This window comes from Coregonus lavaretus (genome assembly GCF_964263955.1).
Source record: "Coregonus lavaretus genome assembly, chromosome: 23".
In the NCBI taxonomy this organism is placed as follows: Eukaryota; Metazoa; Chordata; class Actinopteri; order Salmoniformes; family Salmonidae; genus Coregonus; species Coregonus lavaretus.
In genome coordinates, this window is record NC_140010.1 from 44,524,805 (window position 1) to 44,550,667 (window position 25,863).

At 41.9% G+C, this 25,863-nt stretch overlaps 1 protein-coding gene across 1 annotated transcript in view; it reads right to left on the minus strand.

Annotated features, from left to right (window-relative positions):
* The window catches only part of myo10 (myosin X), a 305,921-nt gene that overhangs the window by 174,776 nt on the left and 105,282 nt on the right, over positions 1-25,863 (minus strand). The window contains exon 3 of the mRNA XM_084139801.1: positions 16,064-16,222. Coding sequence (XP_083995927.1) covers positions 16,064-16,222 — 159 coding nt within the window. The remainder of the gene's footprint in view (positions 1-16,063; positions 16,223-25,863) is intronic.

Sequence of the window (25,863 nt, forward strand, 5' to 3'; positions counted from 1 at the left end):
TTGTGATAAGGGAGGAGACACAGAACGTTAGTCGTCAGTCAAAGACTAATGTGATTGACATTATTTTTTTTTTTACATTTTAGTCATTTAGCAGACGCTCTTATCCAGAGCGAGTGAGTGCATACATGTTTCATACTGAAGGTAGGGCCTCACTATGGGCCAAACCTTAACATGATACATTTGTTCAGAACTTAAACATGCATGCAAAATATGCTTTGAAGTCTAAGGGAGATGATCGAACGTTTGAGTTATAGAGACATAACAGGGGTCTACGCTGACCTTTTTGAAAAATGTAGGCGCACACAAAGAAATTTAGGAGCACAATGAAAAATATTTGAGGTATTCAAGTTAGAATCCTTCATTTTTGTAGGCGCACTGGTGCTCCTAAATAAAAATTTCAGGTCGCACAGCAAAATATTTAGGCTCATATTCGAGTAAAATGAATTGACTAACCTGAATTTGAATTGACCCCAACCCTGTGCTGAAGTGCTTGGTAATCCTGGCCAATGCCACACCTGAAGTTTGGAGCCAACTAGGGCGGCTATGAAAAATCAATATTTGCTTAGGATGTGGAAAGGTGGTGTGACGTGAGCCGCAGACGGATAGCTTACTATAGAAGATGATTGTGGCTGAACTGAGTTGGATGGGTCTACCGTATTAGGGATACGTGAACTATCCGCCAGAGGGTAAACAATGACGATAGTCGTATATATTCCCTAAATGTAAGCAGCTGGGTTCTGAAACGTGACCACTAGAATGGAGCCTAAACTGTGACTGAAAAAGGTATTACCTGCCGTTCCACATCTTACAAAAGAAAATAAATCAAAGCGTGCACATACACAGTCTGCACACGCACACGCACACGCACACGCACACGCACACACACACACACACACACACACACACACACACACACACACACACACACACACACACACACACACTGAAGTTGGCAAGTAACCTCTACACAAATGTAATGTACATATACAGTACAAAAACAAACTGTCTGTGTGCCTGTGTGTATGTTGTACAAAAAAAACATACACTTAATGCATCCGTCCCAAAGCTTGGAAAAATGTTTTGGTATGAAATGAAGTCTCCAGTTTGACCAATGCCCTGCTGTGAATGTCTGATGTGGGGAGAGGATAGAGAGAGGGGGAAAGAGAGAGTGAGAGGATGAGAGCGAGAGAGAGAGAGAGAGAGGGGGGGGGGGGGGGGGGGGGGTTAACATTGGAATCTCCATAGAAGAAGAGTGAGGGAACCACTCAACAGCACAGCTGGTTACAATCAAAGCCTGAGAACTAAGGCTGCATTCTCAATCAAACTCCTGTGAGCTAGTGCCACTGAGGCTAACATTCTCAATTGAACTTACTGTATAGGAGTGTTAATGCTACGGCTAATTAGCAATGAGGCTAGTTTCTCTCTTTGAAGCTATGTTGAAGCACTTGAGGTTATGCAATGAGCTAGCGACATGGCTAAACTATGAGAGAGCCACAGTTAGTTAGTTTGACATTCTCAACTACTCCATTGATTTAGCATTTGGGCTACATTGTCCATTTAAGTCCATTGAGTTAAGTTCTCAATTTAACCAGTGACGTAGCTCTATGCTAGGTCTGGCTTGCTCAGTTTACCTCAATGACGGAGAGCCAGGGGTTAAAGCAAAAAAAATCCCATGACTGAAACTTAATCTTAATATTAAAACTTAATCTCAGATTGATTGTCTGGGGACAAGTTAACCTCCCCTTTCATGTAAAAAAGTCATGACCATCATGCTTTTAGGGAAAGAGGATCATTTTTGTAAATGTATTAAACTGTGAGTTTGACCAATTCCAGTCTCCTTGCTTAGGGGGTCCGGGGTCCTCACCGGTAGAATTTGTATGTAGAAGGACTGAGAAGTTCAGTTCTGGTGACTTTTTAAAAGGACATTCTACTCCAAAATGAATGGAAATAAAATTATGCGGACACCATCCCAAATATAATTTCCACCTCCAGAAATGAGCCCAGTAACATATAATTATGTTTAAATATAGCCTATGCATGGCCTATATTGTCAGATGTGCCATTAGCAATAAGCATTATCACCTGTAGCCCAACTGATGCAGCATAGTGGCTATAAATACATAGGCTGAAGAATGGGGTTTGTCCATCTGCATTTACCCCATTGGACACAGCATCCTGAATGTTGTTATTATTATTTATTATTATTATTATGAATAAATATAAATTCACTTTTTGGGTTTTTTATTACAAAGTATGTCATTGCCATTTTAATACACCATTGCCCCTTTAAGAGCTATGTTGTGCAGCTGTGCCTAAACCATGCTTGAAACTCAGGTTGTAACTGCATTTGTAAAATGATGTCACGAGCGCAATTGTAGGAGTAGAGAAATAAACGTGGAAGCAATGGAAAGCTGGGATCCCCGTATTTTTTAACAAAGGCCAAAACTGCTTTCAAAAGTGTTTGTTATGCGATTGCATTAAGAATTGTTGTGCATTGACTGCTTGTCAGAATACGTGTTTCCCTCCCTCTGGCTCTCGCAACTTGAATTTCTATTGCAGATCTACACTGATCCCAAAAATGACCTCTCCAGAATCCATATGACGGAGATCCGTTGGAGTGGCAGAGAACGTTAACCCCTGCGGAGAGCGCTTCGGCTACATTTGGAGCGTAATAACACCAGTCAGCCTACATTCACTATAAATATGCCCAGGGTCTGAGCAACTCAAAGCTTCTGCTATATTATCATGTTAGGTGTAAAGACTATACTTAGCTACTTACTCAGTTATCACTGGAGAAAAAAGCTCATGACAAATAGTGCCAAAATAGCATGAGATAAACTTCAGGCCCTGGTCTGTAAGACCTCTTCTTGATGGTACCACGTTGAAAGTCACTGAGGTCTTAAATAAGGACATTCTACTGCCAATGTTTGTCTATGGAGATTGCATGGCTGTGTGCTCAGTTATCACTGGAGAAAAAAGCTCATGACAAATAGTGCCAAAATAGCATGAGATAAACTTCAGGCCCTGGTCTGTAAGACCTCTTCTTGGAACTGACCATTAAGATTCTGGTTCAACAGCACCCAGGACAGACATCTGTCTGAAAAGCAGGGATTTGGGATATCGTTCACTGAGCGGTTTTAACACGGGAGTGTAAGAATGTTCAGTGGCCTCTTTGGAATACAACACAGACAACATTTTGAGCTTCTGGCTGTCCATATGAAGCTCAGTGGCACTAAATCATCCCTTTTTAGGGGATATGTGGATTAAGATGGTTTAAATGTCAGATGGTGATAAAGGTAAGAGCTCTATACGTATACAAGAATAACTGTTTAAAATGATCTGTTTGGCTAAATCTGACACATTTACAGAAATGTTGATAAATGTGTACAGTGGGGGAAAAAAGTATTTAGTCAGCCACCAATTGTGCAAGTTCTCCCACTTAAAAAGATGAGAGAGGCCTGTAATTTTCATCATAGGTACACGTCAACTATGACAGACAAAATGAGGAAAAAAAATCCAGAAAATCACATTGTAGGATTTTTAATGAATTTATTTGCATATTATGGTGGAAAATAAGTATTTGGTCAATAACAAAAGTTTCTCAATACTTTGTTATATACCCTTTGTTGGCAATGACACAGGTCAAATGTTTTCTGTAAGTCTTCACAAGGTTTTCACACACTGTTGCTGGTATTTTGGCCCATTCCTCCATGCAGATATCCTCTAGAGCAGTGATGTTTTGGGGCTGTCGCTGGGCAACACGAACTTTCAACTCCCTCCAAAGATTTTCTATGGGGTTGAGATCTGGAGACTGGCTAGGCCACTCCAGGACCTTGAAATGCTTCTTACGAAGCCACTCCTTCGTTGCGCGGGCGCTGTGTTTGGGATCATTGTCATGCTGAAAGACCCAGCCACGTTTCATCTTCAATGCCCTTGCTGATGGAAGGAGGTTTTCACTCAAAATCTCACGATACATGGCCCCATTCATTCTTTCCTTTACACGGATCAGTCGTCCTGGTCCCTTTGCAGAAAAACTGCCCCAAAGCATGATGTTTCCACCCCCATGCTTCACAGTAGGTATGGTGTTCTTTGGTTGCAACTCAGCATTCTTTGTCCTCCAAACTTGACGAGTTGAGTTTTTACCAAAAAGTTATATTTTGGTTTCATCTGACCATATGACATTCTCCCAATCCTCTTCTGGATCATCCAAATGCACTCTAGAAAAATTCAGACGGGCCTGGACATGTACTGGCTTAAGCAGGGGGACACGTCTGGCACTGTAGGATTTGAGTCCCTGGCGGTGTAGTGTGTTACTGATGGTAGGCTTTGTTACTTTGGTCCCAGCTCTCTGCAGGTCATTCACTAGGTCCCCCCGTGTGGTTCTGGGATTTTTGCTCACCGTTCTTGTGATCATTTTGACCCCACGGGGTGAGATCTTGCGTGGAGCCCCAGATCGAGGGAGATTATCAGTGGTCTTGTATGTCTTCCATTTCCTAATAATTGCTCCCACAGTTGATTTCTTCAAACCAAGCTGCTTACCTATTGCAGATTCAGTCTTCCCAGCCTGGTGCAGGTCTATAATTTTGTTTCTGGTGTCCTTTGACAGCTCTTTGGTCTTGGCCATAGTGGAGTTTGGAGTGTGACTGTTTGAGGTTGTGGACAGGTGTCTTTTATACTGATAGCAAGTTCAAACAGGTGCCATTAATACAGGTAATGAGTGGAGGACAGAGGAGCCTTTTAAAGAAGAAGTTACAGGTCTGTGAGAGCCAGAAATCTTGCTTGTTTGTAGGTGACCAAATACTTATTTTCCACCATAATTTGCAAATAAATTCATAAAAAATCCTACAATGTGATTTTCTGTAAAAAAAAATCTCAATTTGTCTGTCATAGTTGACGTGTACCTATGATGAAAATTACAGGCCTCTCTCATCTTTTTAAGTGGGAGAACTTGCACAATTGGTGGCTGACTAAATACTTTTTTTCCCCACTGTATGTCCTTATCATATAAATGTAATAGGGGCGTTTTCAAAGAGACAGATTAAGCGTAGTCTTAGACTAAAAAGCAATTTCAATGGAGATTCTCCATTGTCCAGGACTAGGCTTAATCAGTGTGGGGGAAACTCGCTCATAAAGTAAAGTAACGTCTATATGGTGAATCAAAATTAGAAACTAGTGTGGCGATAGATGGGGATCAGGTGGAATGGGGCTTGAACCAACAACCCTGTGCCATAAAGGTCCAGACCTCTTAGCAGAGGATATTGTATGCTTATATACTGTACAGTACAGGGCCATACATTGTCCATCACAACAAGCGTTTCTGCTTAGACAATGACCAAACAAAGGAACCTTTTGGGATTAATCAGTATAATTCAGAGAAACAACCTATGGAATGCAGTCATACATGAAAAGAGTCAAATGTAGGACAAATAGTTGCAACATTCCCGTCTAGGTTTCTGTCTACACTAATGATTGAATCTGACCCCGCATTTTCCTCATGCAAAACAAGCGTGAGACAAAGGGAGCCTTGTGTCGTCATCCCCACATATTAGCCATTGTAACCTTTGACAAATGCCATCTCGTTACGATAATCATGTTTGAACAGTCCCGTATGGTTAAAATGATCCAATCAATTTATCATGCCTACTATGGCTGTCCCATCTCGGCCCTAAATGACTGTTTTACCAGAAAAGTGGCACAGGGAAAATGAGAGGATAGACTAGGGGAGATGGGATGGTCATTGGTAAAAGAGGGGACAACTAATAATGATGAGAAATATGTATCTAAAGCCTGGAAACTACTTCTGATTTGAAAATATGAAATGGCTGCCTTACTTCACAAGTTGTTCTTGATGTTTGTAAAGGCATGGTTACCTTGTCCTGTCTATGGCTTTCAAGTGGGGAAAGTGAATGGTATGACAGGAAAATAACCATAACACAAAGACCAAAAGGTCTTTCAAAGGTGAGGAACCAAATGTATCTCATGCAGAGTATAAGATATCTACTTTTCAGATGCACTATATACACATAAGTATGTGGACACCCATTCAAATTAGTGGATTCGGCTATTTCAGCCACACCCGTTGCTGACAGGTGTATAAAATCGAGCACACAGCCATGCAATCTCCATAGACAAACATTGGCAGTAGAATGTCCTTACTTAAGACCTCAGTGACTTTCAACATGGTACCATCATAGGATGCCACCTTTCCAACAAGTCAGTTCGTAAAATGTCTGCCCTGCTAGAGCTGCCCGGTCAACTGTAAGTGCTGTTATTGTGAAGTGGAAAAGTCTAGGAGCAAAAACAGCTCAGCTGAGAAGTAGTAGGCCACACAAGCTCACAGAACGGGACTGCCGAGTGCAACACTCACTAACGAGTTCCAGATTGCCTCTGGAAGCAACGTCAGCACAAGAACTGTTCGTCGGGAGCGTCATGAAATGGGTTTCCATGGCCAAGCAGCCGCACAGAAGCCTAAGATCACCATGTGCAATGTCAAGCATCGGCTGGAGTGGAGTAAAGCTCTCCGCCATTGAACCAATGGATGAAGATGGGTTAGGCGTATGCCAGGAGAACGCTACCTACCCAATAGATAGTGCCAACTGTAAGGTTTGGTGAAGGAGAAATAATAGTCTGGGGCTGTTTTTCATGGTTTGGTCTAGGCCCCTTAGTTCCAGTGAAGGGACATCTTAACGCTACAGCTTACAATTACATTCTAGACGATTCTGTGCTTCCAACTTTGTGGCAACCATTTGGGGAAGGCCCTTTCCTGTTTCAGCATGACAATGCACCCGTGCACAAAGCGAGGTCCGTACAGAAATGGTTTGTCGAGATAGTGTGAAAGAACTTGACTGGCCTGCACAGAGCCCTGATCTCAACCCCATCGAACACCTTTGGGATGAATTGGAACGTTGACTGTGAGCCAGGCCTAATTTGCCCAACATCAGTGCCCGACCTCACTAATGCTCTTGTGGCTGAATGGAAGCATGTCCCCGCTGCAATGTTCCAACATCTAGTGGAAAGCCTTCCCAGAAGAGTGGAGGCTGTTATAGGAGCAAAGTGGGGACCAACTCCATATTAATGCCCATGATTTTGGAATTAGATGTTCAACAAGCAGGTGTCCACATACTTTTGGTAATGTAGTGTAGTTCTTCACATGAGCAAAATAAACCTTTGCCACAACAACAATATCAAAGAATTTGCCCGAGCTACTTCCTTAATCTTGTCATATGACTGTTTCATTTTCCAGTAATCTTCTTCAATTTTCTAGACAAAATCATAGGTGGTCATCATGCGTTTATCAATTGAATTAGGAAATAACTTAACTTCAATTGTGTTGCCATGAAGGACCCTTCCATATCTTTGATAATGGATCCCAATCCTCACTCTTGGCCTTGATATCTGTAAATTGCATCTACAGTATCTACTCGACTATGAGGCGAGTTGTCTCTTGCTACTGTTAGGTTCCACTTTAGACATTTCATTTACTTTATCTCATGACTTATCCCTCATGATTTGAGTGAAAAAGACAAAGAAAACCTTTTACATGACATCTAACAAATGTAGCCTTATGGTCTGGGTCTTCAGGTAAAATAATTGTTGTACAGTTCTCTCTGTGGTTTTGCTCCAAAGCTATATAAATACATAAATAGAGTCGCACACTCTCTATATATAAACTCCCAGGTCTTCAGGACCTCTACACTAAATAATTTTCTCTGGGTGTGCGCCAGTTCATGCTTTTTATTTGCTCCAAATCTAACACACTAACTAGCATCAGGGGATGGAAAACGTAAGGTTGTCTTCTTAGCTTGGCTATAGCCACGACCACTGTGTCACCAGCCAAGCTTCCACTGAGAATACCACCCGAATACCAGCCTCTAAAAATGAGCGTCAAAGCAAACAAACTAATGCCCTTGTCACTCTCCCTCCCACTATGCAATCTATTGCTCTTGGCTGACAAAACAAGGACCCGATTCAGAGTAGACCTGGTCGAATGCCTGATTTAAGAGGGAAATTTGTTTGAAAATGGGTAAGTCCAAGACAGGCTGAACCTCTGCCATCATGAACAAAAACTTCAGCGGCTGCACCTTTTAGTGTTACATAACCCGGTCAACCCGGTAGTCGTGGAAATGTTGTAGTACTTTGGATGTGTGTATATTTAAGGCCCACATGGTGGCTATGAGGTAGGGCCTTTAACAGCACATCTAGGATCAGATTACCTACCCCCCCAATCCTAACTTTCACCATTAGGTAAATAAAAAATATATCTAACCCTTTATCATTTGTTAAGGGCAACTTCTACTTACCCCTATGCGCAGCACAAAAATACAGCTGTTTTCAGGCAGGCTAGAGGCTCAATATTGTTACTGTTGTATCACATTGGATGACCACTAGCAACTTATTGGAGCTTTGAACATAAAATTACATAATGCAGCTTTAATTAAGAAAATGTTATATACTTTTTCTTTCACTTTGAAAATGTGGAGCAGGTTGTGTAGATCTGTAGATTTAATTGTGAGGCAGCAAAATGTGACAACTGTGCAAGGGGTATGTTAGTAAAATATTTACATTTGACATTTTAGTCATTTAGTAGATGCTCTTATCCAGAGCGACTTACAACCACATATCACAGTCAAATATACAGGATACGAACATTCCATTATGGCTAAACAATGGATATACACTCATCTGGCAGTTTATTACGTACATGACCACATTCACGAAAATGGATCGCTCCTACAGACACGTGGCCGTGGCTTGCTATATAAATCAGGCAGACAGGCATCGAGGCATTCAGTTACTGTTAGATTGAACGGTAAAATGGGTGAACGTTAAATGAACGTTAAAAGTGCTGAAGCGCGTAGCGTGTAAAAATCATCTGTCCTCGGTTGCAACACTTACTACCGAGTTCCAAACTGCCTCTGGAAGCAACGTCAGCACAATAACTGTTCGTCGGGAGCTTCATGAAATGGGTTTCCATGGCTGAGCAGCCGCACACAAGCCTAAGATCAACATGCGCAATGCCAAGTGTCGGCTCAAGTTGTGTAAAGCTTGCCGCCATTGGACTCTGGAGCAGTGGAAACGCGTTCTCTGGAGTGATGAATCACGCTTCACCATCTGGCAGTCCGACGGACTAATCTGGGTTTGGCGGATGCCAGGAGAACGCTACCAGCCCCAATGCATAGTGCCAACTGTAAAGTTTGGTGGAGGAGGAATAATGGTCAGGGGCTGTTTTTCATGGTTCGGTCTAGGCCTCTTAGTTCCAGTAAAGGGAAATCTTAATGCTACAACCTACAATGACGTTCTAGACGATTCTGTGCTTCCAACTTTGTGGCAACAGTTTGGGGAAGGCCCTTTCCTGTTTCAGCATGACAATGTCCTCCCATAGTGTGCACCTCCCATAGTCTGTTCTGGACTTGGGGATTGTGAAGAGACCTCTGGTGGCATGTCTTGTGGGGTATGCACGGGGGTCCGAGCTGTGTGCTAATAGTTTAAACAGACAGCTCAGTGCATTCAGCTTGTCAACACCTCTTACAAAAACAAGATGTGATGAAGTCAATCTCTCCTCCACTTTGAGCCATGAGAGATTGACATGCATATTATTAATATTAGCTATCTGTGTTGACAGTGTTGTCAAGAAGGCAGAGCAGCGCTTTATTATGGACAGATTTCTCCCCATCTTAGCTACTGTTGTATCAACATATTTTGACCATGACAGTTTACAATCCAGGGTTACTCCAAGCAGTTTAGTCACCTCAACTTGCTCAATTTCCACATTATTTATTACACGATTTAGTTGAGGTTTAGGGATTAGTGAATGATTTGTCCCAAATACAATGCTTCTAGTTTTTGAAATATTTAGGACTAACTTATTACTTGCCACCCACTCTGAAACTAACTGCAACTCTTTGTTAAGTGTTGCAGTCATTTCAGTCGCTGTAGTAGCTGACATGTATAGTGTTGAGTCATCCACATACATAGACACTCTGGCTTTACTCAAAGCCAGTGGCATGTCATTAGTAAAGATTGAAAAAAGTAATGGGCCTAGACAGTTGCCCTGGGGAATTCCTAATTCTACCTGGATTATGTTGGAGAGGCTTCCATTAAAGAACACCCTCTGTGTTCTGTTAGACAGGTACCTTTGTATCCACAATATAGCAGGTGGAGTAAAGCTATAACATATACATTTTTCCAGCAGCAGACTATGATCGATAATGTCAAAAACCATACTGATGTCTAAAAAAAACAGCCCCCACAATATTTTTATCATCAATTTCTCTCAGCCAATCATCAGTCATTTGTGTAAGTGCTGTGCTTGTTGAATGTCCTTCTTTATAAGCATGCTGAAAGTTTGTTGTCAATTTGTTTACTGTAAAATAGCATTGTATCTGGTCAAACACAATTTTTTCTCCACCGATTGCTCAGTTTGGCCAGGCGGCCAGCTCTAGGAAGAGTCTTGGTGGTTCCAAACTTCCATTTAAGAATGATGGAGGCCACTGTGTTCTTGGGGACCTTCAATGCTGCAGACATTTTTTGGTACCCTTCCCCAGATCTATGGCTCGACACAATCCTGCCTCGGAGCTCTACGGACAATTCCTTCGACTTCATGGCTTGGTTTTTGCTCTGACATGCACTGTCAACTGTGGGACCTTATATAGACAGGTGTGTGCCTTTCCAAATCATGTCCAATCAATTGAATTTACCACACGTGGACTCCAATCAAGTTGTAGAAACATCTCAAGGATGATCAATGGAAACAGGATTCACCTGAGCTCAATTTCGAGTCTCATAGCAAAGGGTCTGAATACTTATGTAAATAAGATATTTCAGTTTTTTTATTTTAATACATTTGCAAAAATGTCTAAAAACCTGTTTTTGCTTTGTCATTATGGTGTATTGTGTGTAGATTGCTGAGGATATTTTTGATGTAATGAATTTTAAATACGGCTGTAATGTAACAAAATGTGGGAAAAGTCAAGGGGTCTGAATACTTTCCGGAGGCAATGTAAATACAAAAATATGTGGACACGCATTCAAATAAGTGGATTTAGCTATTTCAGCCACATCAATTGCTGTGTATAAAATTGAGCACACAGCCATGCAATCTCCATAGACAAACATTGGCAGTAGAATGGCCTTCCTGAAGATGTGGCACCGTCATAGGATGCCACCTTTCCAACAAGTCAGTTCATAACATTTCTGCCCTGCTAGAGCTGCCCTGTCAACTGTAAGTGCTGTTATTGTGAAGTGGAAACGTCTAGGGGCAACAACGGCTCAGCAGCGAAGTGTTAGGCTACACAAGCTCACAGAACGGGACCACAGAGGAAGTCTCAAGGTTTTGCTCGCCTGAGGTAGAGTATCTCATGATAAGCTGTAGACCACACTGTTTACCAAGAGAGTTTTCATCTATATTTTTCGTAGCTGTCTATTTACCACCACAAATTGATGCAGGCATTAAGATTGCACTCAATGAGCTGTATAAGGCCATAAGTAAACAGGAAAACGCTCATCGATAGGCAGCGCTCCTAGTGGCTGGGGACTTTAATGCAGGGAAACTTAAATCCATTCTACCTCATTTCTACCAGCATGTTAAATGTGCAACCAGAGGGAAAAAAACTATAGACCACCTTTACTCCACACACAGAGATGCGTACAAAGCTCTCCCTCGCCCTCCATTTGGCAAATCTGACCATAACTCTATCCTACTGATTTCTGCTTATAAGCAAACCCTAAGCAGGAAGCACCAGTGACTCGGTTTATAAGGAAGTGGTCAGATGACGCAGATGCTAAGCTTCAGAACTGTTTTGCTAGCACAGACTGGAATATGTTCCGGGATTCTTCCGATAGCATTGAGGAGTACACCACATCAGTCACTGGCTTCATCAACGAACCATCAAACATGCAAAGAGTCAATACAGGACTAAGATTGAATCGTACTACACCGGCTCTGACGCTCGTCGGATGTGGCAGGGCTTGAAAACTATTACAGACTACAAAGGGAAGCACAGCCGCGAGCTGCCCAGTGACACAAGTCTACCAGACGGGCTAAATCACTTCTATGCTCACGTCGAGGCAAGCAACACTGAAGCATGCATGAGAGCATCAGCTCTTCCGGATGACTATGTGATCACGCTCTCTGTAGCCGATGTGAGTATGACTTTTGCCAGTATGAAAAATGTATGCACTCACTAACTGTAAGTCGCTCTGGATAAGAGCATCTGCTAAATGACTAAAATGTAAAAAAAATTAAGCAGGTCAACATTCACAAGGCCGCAGGGCCAGATGAATTACCAGGACGTGTACTCCGAGCATGCGCTGACCAACTGGCAAGTGTCTTCACTGACATTTTCAACATGTCCCTGACTGAGTCTGTAATACCAACATGTTTCAAGCAGACCACCATAGTCCCTGTGCCCAAGAACACTAAGATAACCTGCCTAAATGACTACCGACTGTAGTCTGTAGCCATGAAGTGCTTTGAAAGGCTGATCATGGCTCACATCAACACCATTATCCCAGAAACCCTAGACCCACTCCAATTTGCATACCGCCCCAACAGATCCACAGATGACGCAATCTCTATTGCACGCCACACTGCCCTTTCCCACCTGGACAAGAGGAACACCTACGTGAGAATGCTATTCATTGACTACAGCTCAGCGTTCAACACCATAGTGCCCTCAAAGCTCATCACTAAGCTAAGGACCCTGGGACTGAACACCTCCCTCTGCAACTGGATCCTGGACTTCCTGACGGGCCGCCCCCAGGTGGTAAGGGTAGGTAACAACACATCTGCCACGCTGATCCTCAACACGGGGGCCCCTCAGGGGTGCATGCTCAGTCCCCTCATGTATTCCCTGTTCACCCATGACTGCATGGCTAGGCACGACTCCAACACCATCATTAAGTTTGCCGACGACACAACAGTGGTAGGCCTGATCACCGAAAATGATGAGACAGCCTATAAGGAGGAGGTCAGAGACCTGGCCGTGTGGTGCCAGGATAACAACCTCTCCCTCAATGTGATCAAGACAAAGGAGATGATTGTGGACTACTGGAAAAAAAAGAGGACTGAGCATGCCCCCATTCTCATCGACGGGGCTGTAGTGGAACAGGTTGAGAGCTTCAAGTTCCTTGTTGTCCACATCACCAACAAACTATCATGGTCATAACACACCAAGACAGTCATGAAGAGGGAACGACAAAGCCTATTCCCCCTCAGGAGACTGAAAAGATTTGGCATAGGTCCTCAGATCCTCAAAAAGTTCTACAGCTGCACCATCGAGAGCATCCTGACTGCGAGCTACATGGCAGACAAATCTGAACTCATCTCTCGGCATGTCCAGCCCACTCATTATCTCAGCCAATCATGGCTAGCGGGAAGGTTTCTGTCTTTTTCCGTGGCTAAACCAACTAGGCTCCTAATTTAACCATTTTATTTGTATTTACAGATGGCATACACGTTTGTTATTAAAGTACTTTTAAAAAGTTTACGTTCAAATGGCGCTCCTGTGCAGTACTGACGCGCGACATACGCCTAGTTTCCTGAAACAAGTCACATTTCATTTTAGTGTCTAAAGCATTGACAAGATCATTAACAACTAAAGTGGTTGCTGTAATAGTGCTATGCCCAGGCCTAAACCCTGTTGTACATTTACCAACGATTCAATAATCTAAGCTAGACAAGGAAGCCTTGAAATGGGGCGATAATTATTAAGATCACTTCTATCCCTGCCATTATGGAGTGGCAGCACAAGAGCTGATTTCCATACTTTTGGAATATTTCCTGATTACAATGTTAAATTGAGCAAAAAATTATGCACGCTGCACACTTAAGCAGACCAGGATACAATTGGTCGGCCCCTGTGGATTTCTTTTTCTGTAAATAGCCTAAAATAAAATCTTTGACTGTCACTTCTCTAATCATTCAGCAAGTTTCCCCTATCAGCATCCAGCCCAATATTATTGTGAATATGTTTAGAAGATAGTCTTCTGAAATAAAATGATGTTCCGTTATGAGGCCAGTGTCTGAATTAATTTGTTGTGGAAGTGAGGAGGAAGTAGAACCCTTCAGGGATTTGTCAATTTCCCAGAATTTAGCCGGGTTCCCATTACAATCCGAAAATGCTGTTACATAATAATTTAGCCTTGTCTTACACAATGATTCATCAATTGCTTAAAAGCTTGACAGTAAGGCCTCTCAAGTGGCACAGCGGTCTAAGGCACTGTATCGCAGTGCAAGAGGTGTCACTACAGACCCGGGTTTGATCCCAGGCTGTGTTGCAGCAGGCTGTGACCTTGAGACCCATGAGGCGGCGCACAATTGGCCAAGCGTTGTGAGGGTTTGGCCTGCAGGGATGTCCTTGTCCCATCGCGCTCTAGCAACTCCTTGTGGGGTGCATGCATGCTAACTTCAGTTGTACAGTGTTTCCTCTGACAAGCGAGCAGTGTGTCAAAAAGCAGTGGCATGGTTATGTTTCGGAGGACGTGTGGCTCTTGGCCTATTCTGAGTCTGTATGGGAGTTGCAGCGATGGGATATGACTGTAACTACCAATTGGGGAGAAAAAGGGGTAAAAAAAGCTTGTCTGTGTTCCTGGCCTTGACCTAAGCATCATCTCTTTATGAATGACTTCTGATCATTCCGGAGTGTACCAGGCATTCAATCTCCCTTTAACCCTTAATTTTTTGAAGGGAGCATGCTTATCCACAAGAAGACAACTGCAAAAATGCTCAAAGGTAAATCAGGTTCAGGGATAGCTGTAATACAATCAAGGTCACTAAAATAAAGATCAAGTAAAAAAGCCTGTTCACTAAAGTTTTTAAAGTTCCTCTTAGTGATGACACGAGGTTAGTAATGCATTTTCACATCTTTGACACAGACAACTGGGTAATGGTGACTAAAATCCAGTGGAGAAACCCCACTAGGAACATATTTATCTGGAGTATTCATTAAAATAAAATCAATCAGAGTTGACTTTGAAGGATCTTTACGGTTGGGCCGTGTAGGTTTAGTCACCAGCTGGGTTAGGTTTAGATCATTACAAGTCTTTTAGATTGTCTGAAGCCTGCATTTCCCAATCATAATTTAGGTCACCCAGGATAATATCGTCTGATTTAGTAAAAGAAGACAACAAACTAGTTAACTCCTCGAGCACAAAGGTTAGCTGAGGGAGGACGGTAGACCCCTATAACATTTATGGATACATTTGACCCCAGACAAAGGCTTAAAGATTGTAGCTCAAATCTTTTGGCCAGTGAAATGGATTTCAGCTCATATCAGCTCCTAGAAAGATATTACCACATATTGCTTCAAATATTGATGCAGCTTACCCAATAATAATACACTAAATCACAGATTTGCACATCAATAAAAATATTTAGGTAAATTACAGTAGCCTACAATTAGCAAAATAGAACATTAAATGGATTACAATATGATTGAAATACAGTATATAGACCTATAGCCTTTACTGTATTTATATTTTGATGCAGTCATCTCGAAATATGGACCATATAGGTAATTCATTCATTCTGATGAACAAAATAACTTCCTCATTGCTTTTCATCCTGACTGTTTTAGCGCCATGTCACAGTGAGATGACTTATGGACTACTTTAGAGGCTGGGAATATACTATATGAAGTTATTTCAGAACATTAAACTTGAATCTTATGAACGTTCTGGTCTACTTCACTTGAAATATTGTCTGACTGATTTGTAAATGTTACCACAATATAAGCTACAGAGGTAAATGTGTGTATCAATCAATAACAAATCTATGTATCTTTGATGAACTAAAAAATGGGGCTTTCATTCTCTTTTATTCTTACTCTCACCATAAGGTAAAGTGTGTTAATAATAATAATAATAATAATAATAATAATAATGTTAATACTTTACAAGGCTTCGTAAATACTCACATAGACTTCACACACTCTGAAGAAGGCATAGCAGCGTTGTTAATGCATACATTTGTGGTTTTAACTGTCTTTGTGATCAAGATAATAAGGTACTTTGATTTGCACAAACTGAGGAGTGCCTTAGTATTATTCTAATATGAATTACTCACATAAATGTTCCTCTGCTGGTAGCGGAGGTACAGGTTGTGCAAGATGGCCCCGTCGTGAAGGTCTTCCAGGGTGGCCATATCCTCCACTCCCCCTGAGCTGCTGAGGTGCATGGGCTGCACTTTCTGTCTGTTGAGGGCATTCTGCTTGTAGGTGTACACCTGGTTCAAAACACAGAGGGTAGGTTGTGAGTGGACAGTTCACTGAACATGCTCTTTTTTCCATTTTAGTCATTTTAGCAGACGCTCTTATCCAGAGCGACTTACAGTTAGTGTGTGCATACATTTTTCATACTGCCCCCCGTGGGAATCGAACCCACAACCCTGGCGTTGCAAACGCCATGCTCTACCAACTGAGCTACACGGGGCCCAATAATGACCTGAATACTTGTTCACGATTGACTTCATGTCATATGGTTCTATTGAAGTCACCAAATGGGTGAAAATCTTTTGAAACAGGATTTAATTTTGTCTTTATATATTTATTCCTTATTTTGCGAGGTGAGTTGACTGAGAATACATTGTCATGTACAGCAATGGCCTGGGGAAAGTTACAAAACATAGTAAAAATACATAGATAACATACAAAATATATAAGCAAGCAAAAACACACACACACAAAAAAAGATCAAGCATGGAATCATAAGAAACAAACACATTCTTCCTTAAAAAGGTCCTCACACAGCCGTCTGACCTGCCTCAGAGGCACTAATTCAACCAATTTCAGCAAACTCTGTAGACCATTCCACAAGCAAGGTAGAAAATAGCTAAAGGCAGATTTAGCTAACTCTGTCGAGATCGAAGGGATCTCCAGTTGGCCATCCCTGAGACCGTGTCTGATAGCGTGTATTTCTGTAGGTTAACAGAGAAGTTAGGTACGGAGCGTGCAATGCAGCGATCTACAAGACTTCAAAGAGGGCCAGCCTACTTTCTGATACAGAGTGCAGTGGTGTGTGCTGAAACTATCACCCGTAATAAAGCATAATGCACTATGATAAACTGCTTCCAGTGGCTTCAATACAGTGGCAGCTGCATTCATATAGACGATATCACCATAGTATAAGACCGGAATAAATGTAAACTGAATGATTTGTTTTCTGCTATTTAAGGAAGGGCATGACCTATTCCTATAAAAGAAGCCCATTTTAATTATTAACTTCTTAACTAACTCATCAACATGATTTTGGAAGGAAAGCCTATTATCAATCCAGATGCCTAGATATTTATAAGCGGGGACACGATCAATGAGGGCACCATCCAATGTTATGTATGCATAAATCATCAGATACATTTTCACGTGATTTGGAAAATAACATATATTTTGGATTTACATTCATTAGGAGAATATTCAATCAACGTCACACCAAAGATACACAGCAAATGGTTGCCAAATCCTCGGAATATAAGATATTAATGCTTCAATGTTTTATTGGAATGTTGGAAGAACATTTCGGTGACCAAGGACGTTTAAAACATAGAACATTCTGCCATGGTCCCCTGGAGGTTTTTGTCTAGTTCCCAACTTGTTCCGGGGATGTCCATAAAGACGTTTTTAGGATGTCGCCTGATGGCCCTAAAGAAACATTCTCCCTCCCAAAATATGTGCTTCATTACACATCACCACTTGTTACTGTTGCAAAGCCCATCAAGGCCCTGACTGGTGAACCACTGATCCATTCACAGCTCTTTGTCTGTTGGCAAGGTCAGGGACACCCACACACACAACAGTGCTTTCAATATAAATCATTTTCAACTTACATATTTGACACGCATGATTACATTTTGCATGTTCATTTAAACAGTCATTATAATTCAACATGTCCTCACCTAGGATTTGAACTCACAACTTCTTGGTTCATGGCATTTCGATCTTTCTGCTACCCCACCATGTGTGGGTCAATGATTGATTTCACTCGTATTGCTACACTCTGCACTTCGAAGTAAATCTCAGCTCTGTTAAAAGTACACTCAGGAAAAACTATTTTATTTATCAGTTTTTTTATTTTTTATTATAATTTTTATTTATTAATTCAGGTCAGCCCAATTGAGACCAGGGTCTCATATACAATGGTGACCTGAGTACAAACATTTTCACAATCAAGAAAAATTTACATTCCAAATAAAACAAGAATAATATATATACAGTTGAAGTCGGAAGTTTACACACACTTAGGTTGGAGTCATTAAAACTCGTTTTTCAACCACTCCACACATTTCTTGTTAACAAACTATAGTTTTGGCAAGTTGGTTAGGACATCTACTTTGTGCATGAGACAAGTAATTTTTCCAACAATTGTTTACAGACAGATTATTTCACTTATAATTCACTGTATCACAATTCCAGTGGGTCGGAAGTTTACATACACTAAGTTGACTGTGCCTTTAAACAGCTTTTATGAAAATTATGTAATGCCTTTAGAAGCTTCTGATAGGCTAAATTGGAGGTCTACCTGTGGATGTATTTCAAGGCCTACCTTCAAACTCAGTGCCTCTTTGCTTGACGTCATGGGAAAATAAAAAGAAATCAGCCAAGACCTCAGAAAAAAAAAGTAGACTCAACAAGTCTGGTTCATCCTTGGGAGCAATTTCCAAATGCTTGAAGGTACCACGTTCATCTGGACAAACAATAGTACGCAAGTATAAACACCATGGGACCACGCAGCCGTCATACCGCTCAGGAAAGAGACGCGTTCTGTCTCCTAGAGATGAACGTACTTTGGTGTGAAAAGTGCAAATCAATCCCAGAACAACAGCAAAGGACCTTGTGAAGATGCTGGAGGAAACAGGTACAAAAGTATCTATATCCACAGTAAAATGAGTCCTACATCGACATAACCTGAAAGACCGCTCAGCAAGGAAGAAGCCACTGCTCCAAAACCGCCATAAAAAAGCTAGACTACGGTTTGCAACTGCAAATGGGGACAAAGATCGTACTTTCTGGAGAAATGTCCTCTGGTCTGATGAAACAAAAATAGAACTGTTTGGCCATAATGACCATCGATATGTTTGGAGGAAAAAGTGGGATGCTTGCAAGCCGAAGAACACCATCCCAACCGTGAATCACGGGGGTGGCAGCATCATGCTGTGGGGGTGCTTTTCTGCAGGAGGGACTGGTGCACTTCACAAAATAGATGGCATAATGAGGAAGGAAAATTATGCGGATATATTGAAGCAACATCTCAAGACATCAGTCAGAAAGTTAAAGCTTGGTCGCAAATGGGTCTTCCAAATGGACAATGACCCCAAGCATACATCCAAAGTTGTGGCAAAATGGCTTAAGGTCAACAAAGTCAAGGTATTGGAGTGGCCATCACAAAGCCCTGACCTCAATCCTATAGAACATTTGTGGGCAGAACTGAAAAAGTGTGTGCGAGCAAGTAGGCCTACAAACCTGACTCAGTTACACCAGCTCTGTCAGGAGGAATGGGCCAAAATTCACCCAACTTATTGTTGGAAGCTTGTGGAAGGCTACCCGAAACGTTTGACCCAACTTAAACAATTTAAAGACAATGCTACCAAATACTAATTGAGTGAATGTAAACTTCTGACCCACTGGGAATGTGATGAAATAAATAAAAGCTGAAATAAATAATTCTCTATGCTATTATTCTTAAAGTGGTCATCCTAACTGACCTAAGACAATTTTTACTAGGATTAAATGTCAGGAATTGTGAAAAACTGAGTTTAAATGCAAGGCTAAGGTGTATGTAAACTTCCGACTTCAACTGTATATATACACAAATACAAAAGTATGTGGACCCCCCTACAAATTAGTGGATTCAGCTATTTCAGCCACACCCGTTGCTGACAGGTATATAAAATCGAGCACACAGCCATGCAATCTTCATAGACAAACATTGGCAGTAGAATGGCCTTACTGAAGAGCTCAGTGACTTTCAACGTGGATGCCACCTTTCCAACAAGTCAGGAAATGTCTAGGAGCAACAACATCTCAGCTGCAAAGTGGTAGGCCACACAAGCTCACAGAACGGGACCTGAAGCGTGTTAAAAAATCGTCTGTCCTCGGTTGCAACACTCACTACCGAGTTCCAAACTGCCTCTGGAAGCAACGTCAACACAATAACTGTTTATCGGGAGCTTCATGAAATGGGTTTCCATGGCTGAGCCAGAGCATATGAGCGGAGTGGAGCGGGAGCGAGCGTGGAGCGTGAGCGGACGGATTTTGAACAGAGCGCAGAGCGGTATTTTTAAAAGGACGGAGCGTCGCCCTATGTCCCGCTCCAATTTCGCTCGCTCACACCACGAGTCTGAAGCATGCTCAAGCCTGACCCAGAATCCATCTGTTTAATTTAATTTGTGTCGTCCATGAATTTGTATTTTATAGATCGAGAGGAGCAGCAGCAGCAACAAGAGAAAAGGGTTGAGGAATTCAAAAGTTTATTCACTGCACGCAAAGGCCCAACCATAACAAGGGAGAGAAAAAGAGAGCTGGATGTAGCATTTTTTGAAATGATTTTCATGGACTGTGAACCGCTGAGTAAAGGAGAACGCGAAGGGATGCAACACTTCGCCAGCGCAGCTCAACCGGGCTACACCCCCCCAAGAAACTATGATAAATCAGTACTTTACTTTGTCAAATTTACATCTGAGATGCCCCATTCACATGCTTCAGCTGGCGATCAAAAACGCCTTTAACGAGCACGACAACATTAATAGGCTGTTAGTGAAAGTCGGGCACCTGGTGAAAAGTGTACGCAAGAGCACAGAGGAAACCGACCAATTAGGTGTCCGCCCCACAAATGCCTGCGCCATTCGATGAAGCAGCCAGCTGCGGATGATTCAGTCGTTCATCCGGTTGTTCCAAAAATACCCGTTATGCCAAAACAAACTCAAGTCTAATGTTGCTAACATCACCCTGAATCAAGTACGGCAGCTGACGCACCTTGTCAGTGTGCTGACACCACTAGCAGATCTCACAGACAAAATGCAGAAGGAGCTGGGGAACCTGGGGATGATCCTCCCTGCTGTCACAGAAATCAAATCCCTGCTCACCGATTACACTCACGCTGCACTTCCAATGGGCATCGCTGCTTTTGCAGAAACATTGGCAAACAACGTGTCAATTCGCTATGGAATATACTATACTGATTAACATCTCATTTTAGCGTCAGTGTTAGATCCCCGTTTCAAGACAGAATGGATAATCCGAGATGAGTCTGTATGCAACAAATTCGGGGAGATAAAGTAAGGCTGTGGTTTAAGCTAAAAGTGAAATACATGCAGATTTTGTTCCTTTTTTGGAGTGAGCGGGGGGCGATTTGAGTGGAGCGCGATGCAAACTGCGTTGAGCGCTGAGCGATAATGAGCGGACTGGCCTGATGTGGCTTTGAGCGGGGGGAGCGGAGGGGTGAACAGCTCCGTGAGCGAGGAGCTGAGATTCTCACCGCTCCACTCCGCTCATATGCTCTGGGCTGAGCAGCCTCAACAAGCCTAACATCACCATGCGCAATGCCAAGCGTCGGCTGGAGTGGTGTAAAGCTTGCCGCCATTGGTCTTTGGAGCAGTGGAAACATGTTCTCTGGAGGATGAATCACATCCAACGGATGCCAAGAGAACGCCCTTAGTTCCAGTGAAGGGAAATCTTAACGCTATAGCATACAATGACATTCTAGACGATTCTGTGCTTCCAACTTTGTGGCAACAGTTTGGGGAAGGCCCTTTCCTGTTTCAGCATGACAATGCCCCCGTGCACAAAGCGAGGTCCATATATAAATGGTTTGTCGAGATCGGTGTGGAAGAACTTGACTGGCCTGCACAGAGCGCTGACCTCAACCCCAACGAACACCTTTGGGATGAATTAGAACGCCGACTGCGAGCCAGGCCTAATCGCCCAACATCAGTGCCCAACCTCACTAATGCTCGTGGCTGAATGAAAGCAAGTCCCCACAGCAATGTTCCAACATCTAGTGGAAAGCCTTCCCAGAAGAGTGGAGGATGTTATAGCAGCAAAGGGCGGGACCAACTCCATATTAATGCCCATGATTTTGGAATGAGATGGTCGACGAGCAGGTGTCCACATACTTTTGGTCATGTAATATATGGTCATGTAATTATATATCAACTACAAGGTTCAATTACAATACTACAATTTCAACAAAGAAACCATTAGAATAAATCAAAACAACTGCAATCTTCTATGAATTAATTTAACACCGAGCCCTAAACGGCACTAGTGGCACCAGGGAATCAAGATGCAAGGAATTTTGCAGGTTATTCCAACAATGCACTAAAACTATCACCTGTGATGAAGTCAAGAACTGGCAGGAAAATGTACTGTACAATCTACTTCCTGCTATTTAGGGAGAGGCAAGATCTATTTCTAAAAAAGAAGCCCACTTTTTAACTAGTTCATCCATATGTTTTTTAAACAATACATCTTTGTCAATCCAAATGCCCTAATATCGATGGGAGAACCAGCCAATGAATAAAAATGTAGTCCATCTGAAATAATTTTTGCAAGAATTAGAGAACACAATGCATTTAGTCTTGCCCACATTAAGTACAAGTTTTAAACCAACTAGTGCTTTCTGTGAGGAAAAAAAGTCAGATTGCAGCTCTAACATTGCCTGGTCAACTGTTCGGGAAATGGCTAACATAACAGTGTCATCTGCATACAGATGAATATTACAAGTTTGAACAGATAGACCAATATTATTTATATAAATAGAAAAGAGGACAGGTCCCAATGCCGACCCCTGCGGTACACATTTTGTAATATCCAGGAAACTACACTTAACACCATCAGAAATCACATATTGTGTCCTGTCTGATGGATAATTCTCAGACCACTTGCAAGCAGCCTGATCCAGGAATATTTCAGTCAACCTTTGAATGAGAATGTGATGGTCAACAGTGTCAAAGGCCTTGGAAAGGTCTATAAATAAGACAGCAGAATGATTTGTATGATCTTGGCAATTTAACACATCATCTAAAACAAGCATAGCAGCTGAAACGGTGCTATGTCTCGGTCTAAAACCAGATTGGTGCACATTAAGAATAGAGTGATAGCCCGTATAAATACATTGAATAACACATTCATAAATGGCAAAACAGACAGTCAAAAAAATAACAATAAGGAATAGAGTTTTGAAGTGTCTGTCCTATATCTAGGAGATATATAAAAAAAAAGATAAATATATATATTTTTTTACCCATATTTTGTCACTTTGTTGTGGCACTTTTTACATCATATTCATCCTATTGGGTTACCTTCTTGACGACTCCCCTGAAGCGTCGTAGAGCAAAACAAGTGAGTGCTAAATGTTTGTGAGAGTCTTACCTGTTGATGTTGGTGACATCTTAGTTTGTAGCTCAAACGGTTCGGTCTAGATAGTTGGTTTTGTGAGAAGACATCTTTGAATTCAGGACGTGGGCGTCTGAAAGTTCAGTCGACTGCCGTAAAACTTGTGGATATCGTACAGCAAAACAAACGACACCGTCATATTCGTGAGAGTCTCCTCTTTTGATTATGGGCTAGTTCAAATAGTTCGGGTTTTACAGCCGATTTTGTGAAAACACAGCTTTCATAAGCCTAACGTTATGGAATAGGTGCAAACTTTAAATCGAAAGAGTGGATTAAGCTGCAGCCACTGCAAGAAATGGTAAGTCTTTAGCAGAATCACACGGTTGAGCTATTCAATATTCAAAATGACGTCACGTGTGACGCTCGGGCGCGTCAATCGACACCATTAGAGACAGACTAGCATGTGGGCTACGGAGTGAAGCTTCACAAAAGAGACAATTAACTGAAAGTATTCTGACCTTGGCAAAGGCCATTGAAGTCAGTGTGTCAATGGAACTAGCTGCCAAAGAAGCTCAGCAGTTGAGTTCATCAGGAAAAGTGCACAGAAAAAGAGATCAGAGAAAACGTCAAAGATTGAAAACAAGAAAGAGATGTTCTATCGAAAGAAAAAGAGACATGTTCAGCTGTTAGGTAGGAGACCACTGAGGTGAGTGATCTCCTATGTTTTGAAAGGAGAAAATCACACTGGTTAGGCCATCAGTGTGTATGATGACACATGAAGACACAGGCCTACCCGCCATCATAAAGAAACATGGAGAAGTCTTTAATAGAGCACTGGGTAGCATGAAATACATTACAGTGAAGCTTCGCATTAAGCCAGACAGCAAACCAAAGTTTCTGAAAGCACGTACCTTGTGCTATCAGACCAAAAATCAAGGCTCAATTGGACATTCTAGTTAAGAACAAAGTACTGGAGCCGGTCATCGTGAGTGAATGGACTATACCCATTGTATCAGTCCTTAAGAAGGATGGTGGAATCAGGATATGTAGAGACTTTAAAGTTAACCCTGTGTTGTCCGCTGAGCAGTATCCGCTACCACATATCAATGACCTTTTCGCAGGTTTAACTGGGGGTCAAAAGTTCAGCAAAATCTACCTCTGCCAAGCCTACTTGCAGATGCATGTGGATGAAAAGTAAAAGGAGCAGCTGACCATCGTGACACACAAGGAGCTCTATAGGTGCTGTCGTCTACAGATTGGAATCTGTAGTGCGCCAGCGCTGTTCCAGAGGGTGATGGACCAGATCTCGGGTGGATTCCCAGGAGTACAACATTAGGATGAAGAGGAACCTCTCCGGACACTGTATTGCGAGCTTAGCAAGGAAGCTGAAGCCGCTGCATTAGTTGCTTTGTCAAGACAAAACTTGGAAATGGACAGAACAATGCAAGGAAGCATTCGTGAAAACCAAGGAAATACTCCTGAAATCTGAGGTATCGACACACCTCGACCTGTCATTGCCCATCCAACTAGCTTACGATGCTAGTCCCTATTATGTGGGAGCAGTTGTGTCCCATATCATGCCTTCCGGTGAGTAGAAGTCGATCGCTTTCGCATTGAGGACATTGAACTAACTACGCACAGATAGAACGAGAAGCCCTAGGTATAGTTTTTGGAGTACATAAGTTTCACCAGTATCTATATGGGAGGAAGTTCACCCTTCTTACAGATCATCATCCGCTGATGAGCATCTTTGGACCGCATACTGGAATTTTGTAATTTGCTGCAAGCAGAATGCAAAGTTGGGCTTTTTTTGTTGTCAGCACACACCTACAACATCAAGTACCGCAAGTCTGAACTGCACTGCAACCAGGGTTGGGGAGTAACTGATCAGTTACATGTAATCTGATTACAAAAAACTTTAACTGTAATCGGTTATGTTACTAGCTAAAATATTGTAATCAGATGACAGATACTTTTGAAAAACTAGATGATTACTTTTAAATTCAGAAAGGATGTTTGCGAAAAACTAATTGATGACACCTTTCTGTTTTCTCAATGACATTCAATTCAGCATTGAAAAAGGTTTACGTTTGTTTCACCTGAGCGAGTCTCACCACAAGTCAGAGACCACTATGATGACACACCAAATGCGTTTGATGGATCCTTTTTGTCTTCTTCTAATGCCTCTTAAAGGGAAAGTAATCCAAAAGTAACAAAGTAAGTTTGGATAATCAAAAAGTTACACTACTGATTACAATTTTGGAAAGGTAACTAGTAACTGTAACAAATTATATTTATAAAGTAACATACCCAGATGAGCACATTCTACATAAATGGTTGAACTGATTCTCCTCATTATTGAATTGTTATAAAGACATGGTTATGAAACCCACAAGACATAACAGTAACATTAAACAGTGTTGGGGAAGTTACTCTGAAAATATAGTTTACCTAGCTATCAATTTCTTTACACTGCAATACGTTTTTGCCATTTAGTGTTGTAGCTAACTACTGGAACTACACACTTGAGAAATATTGT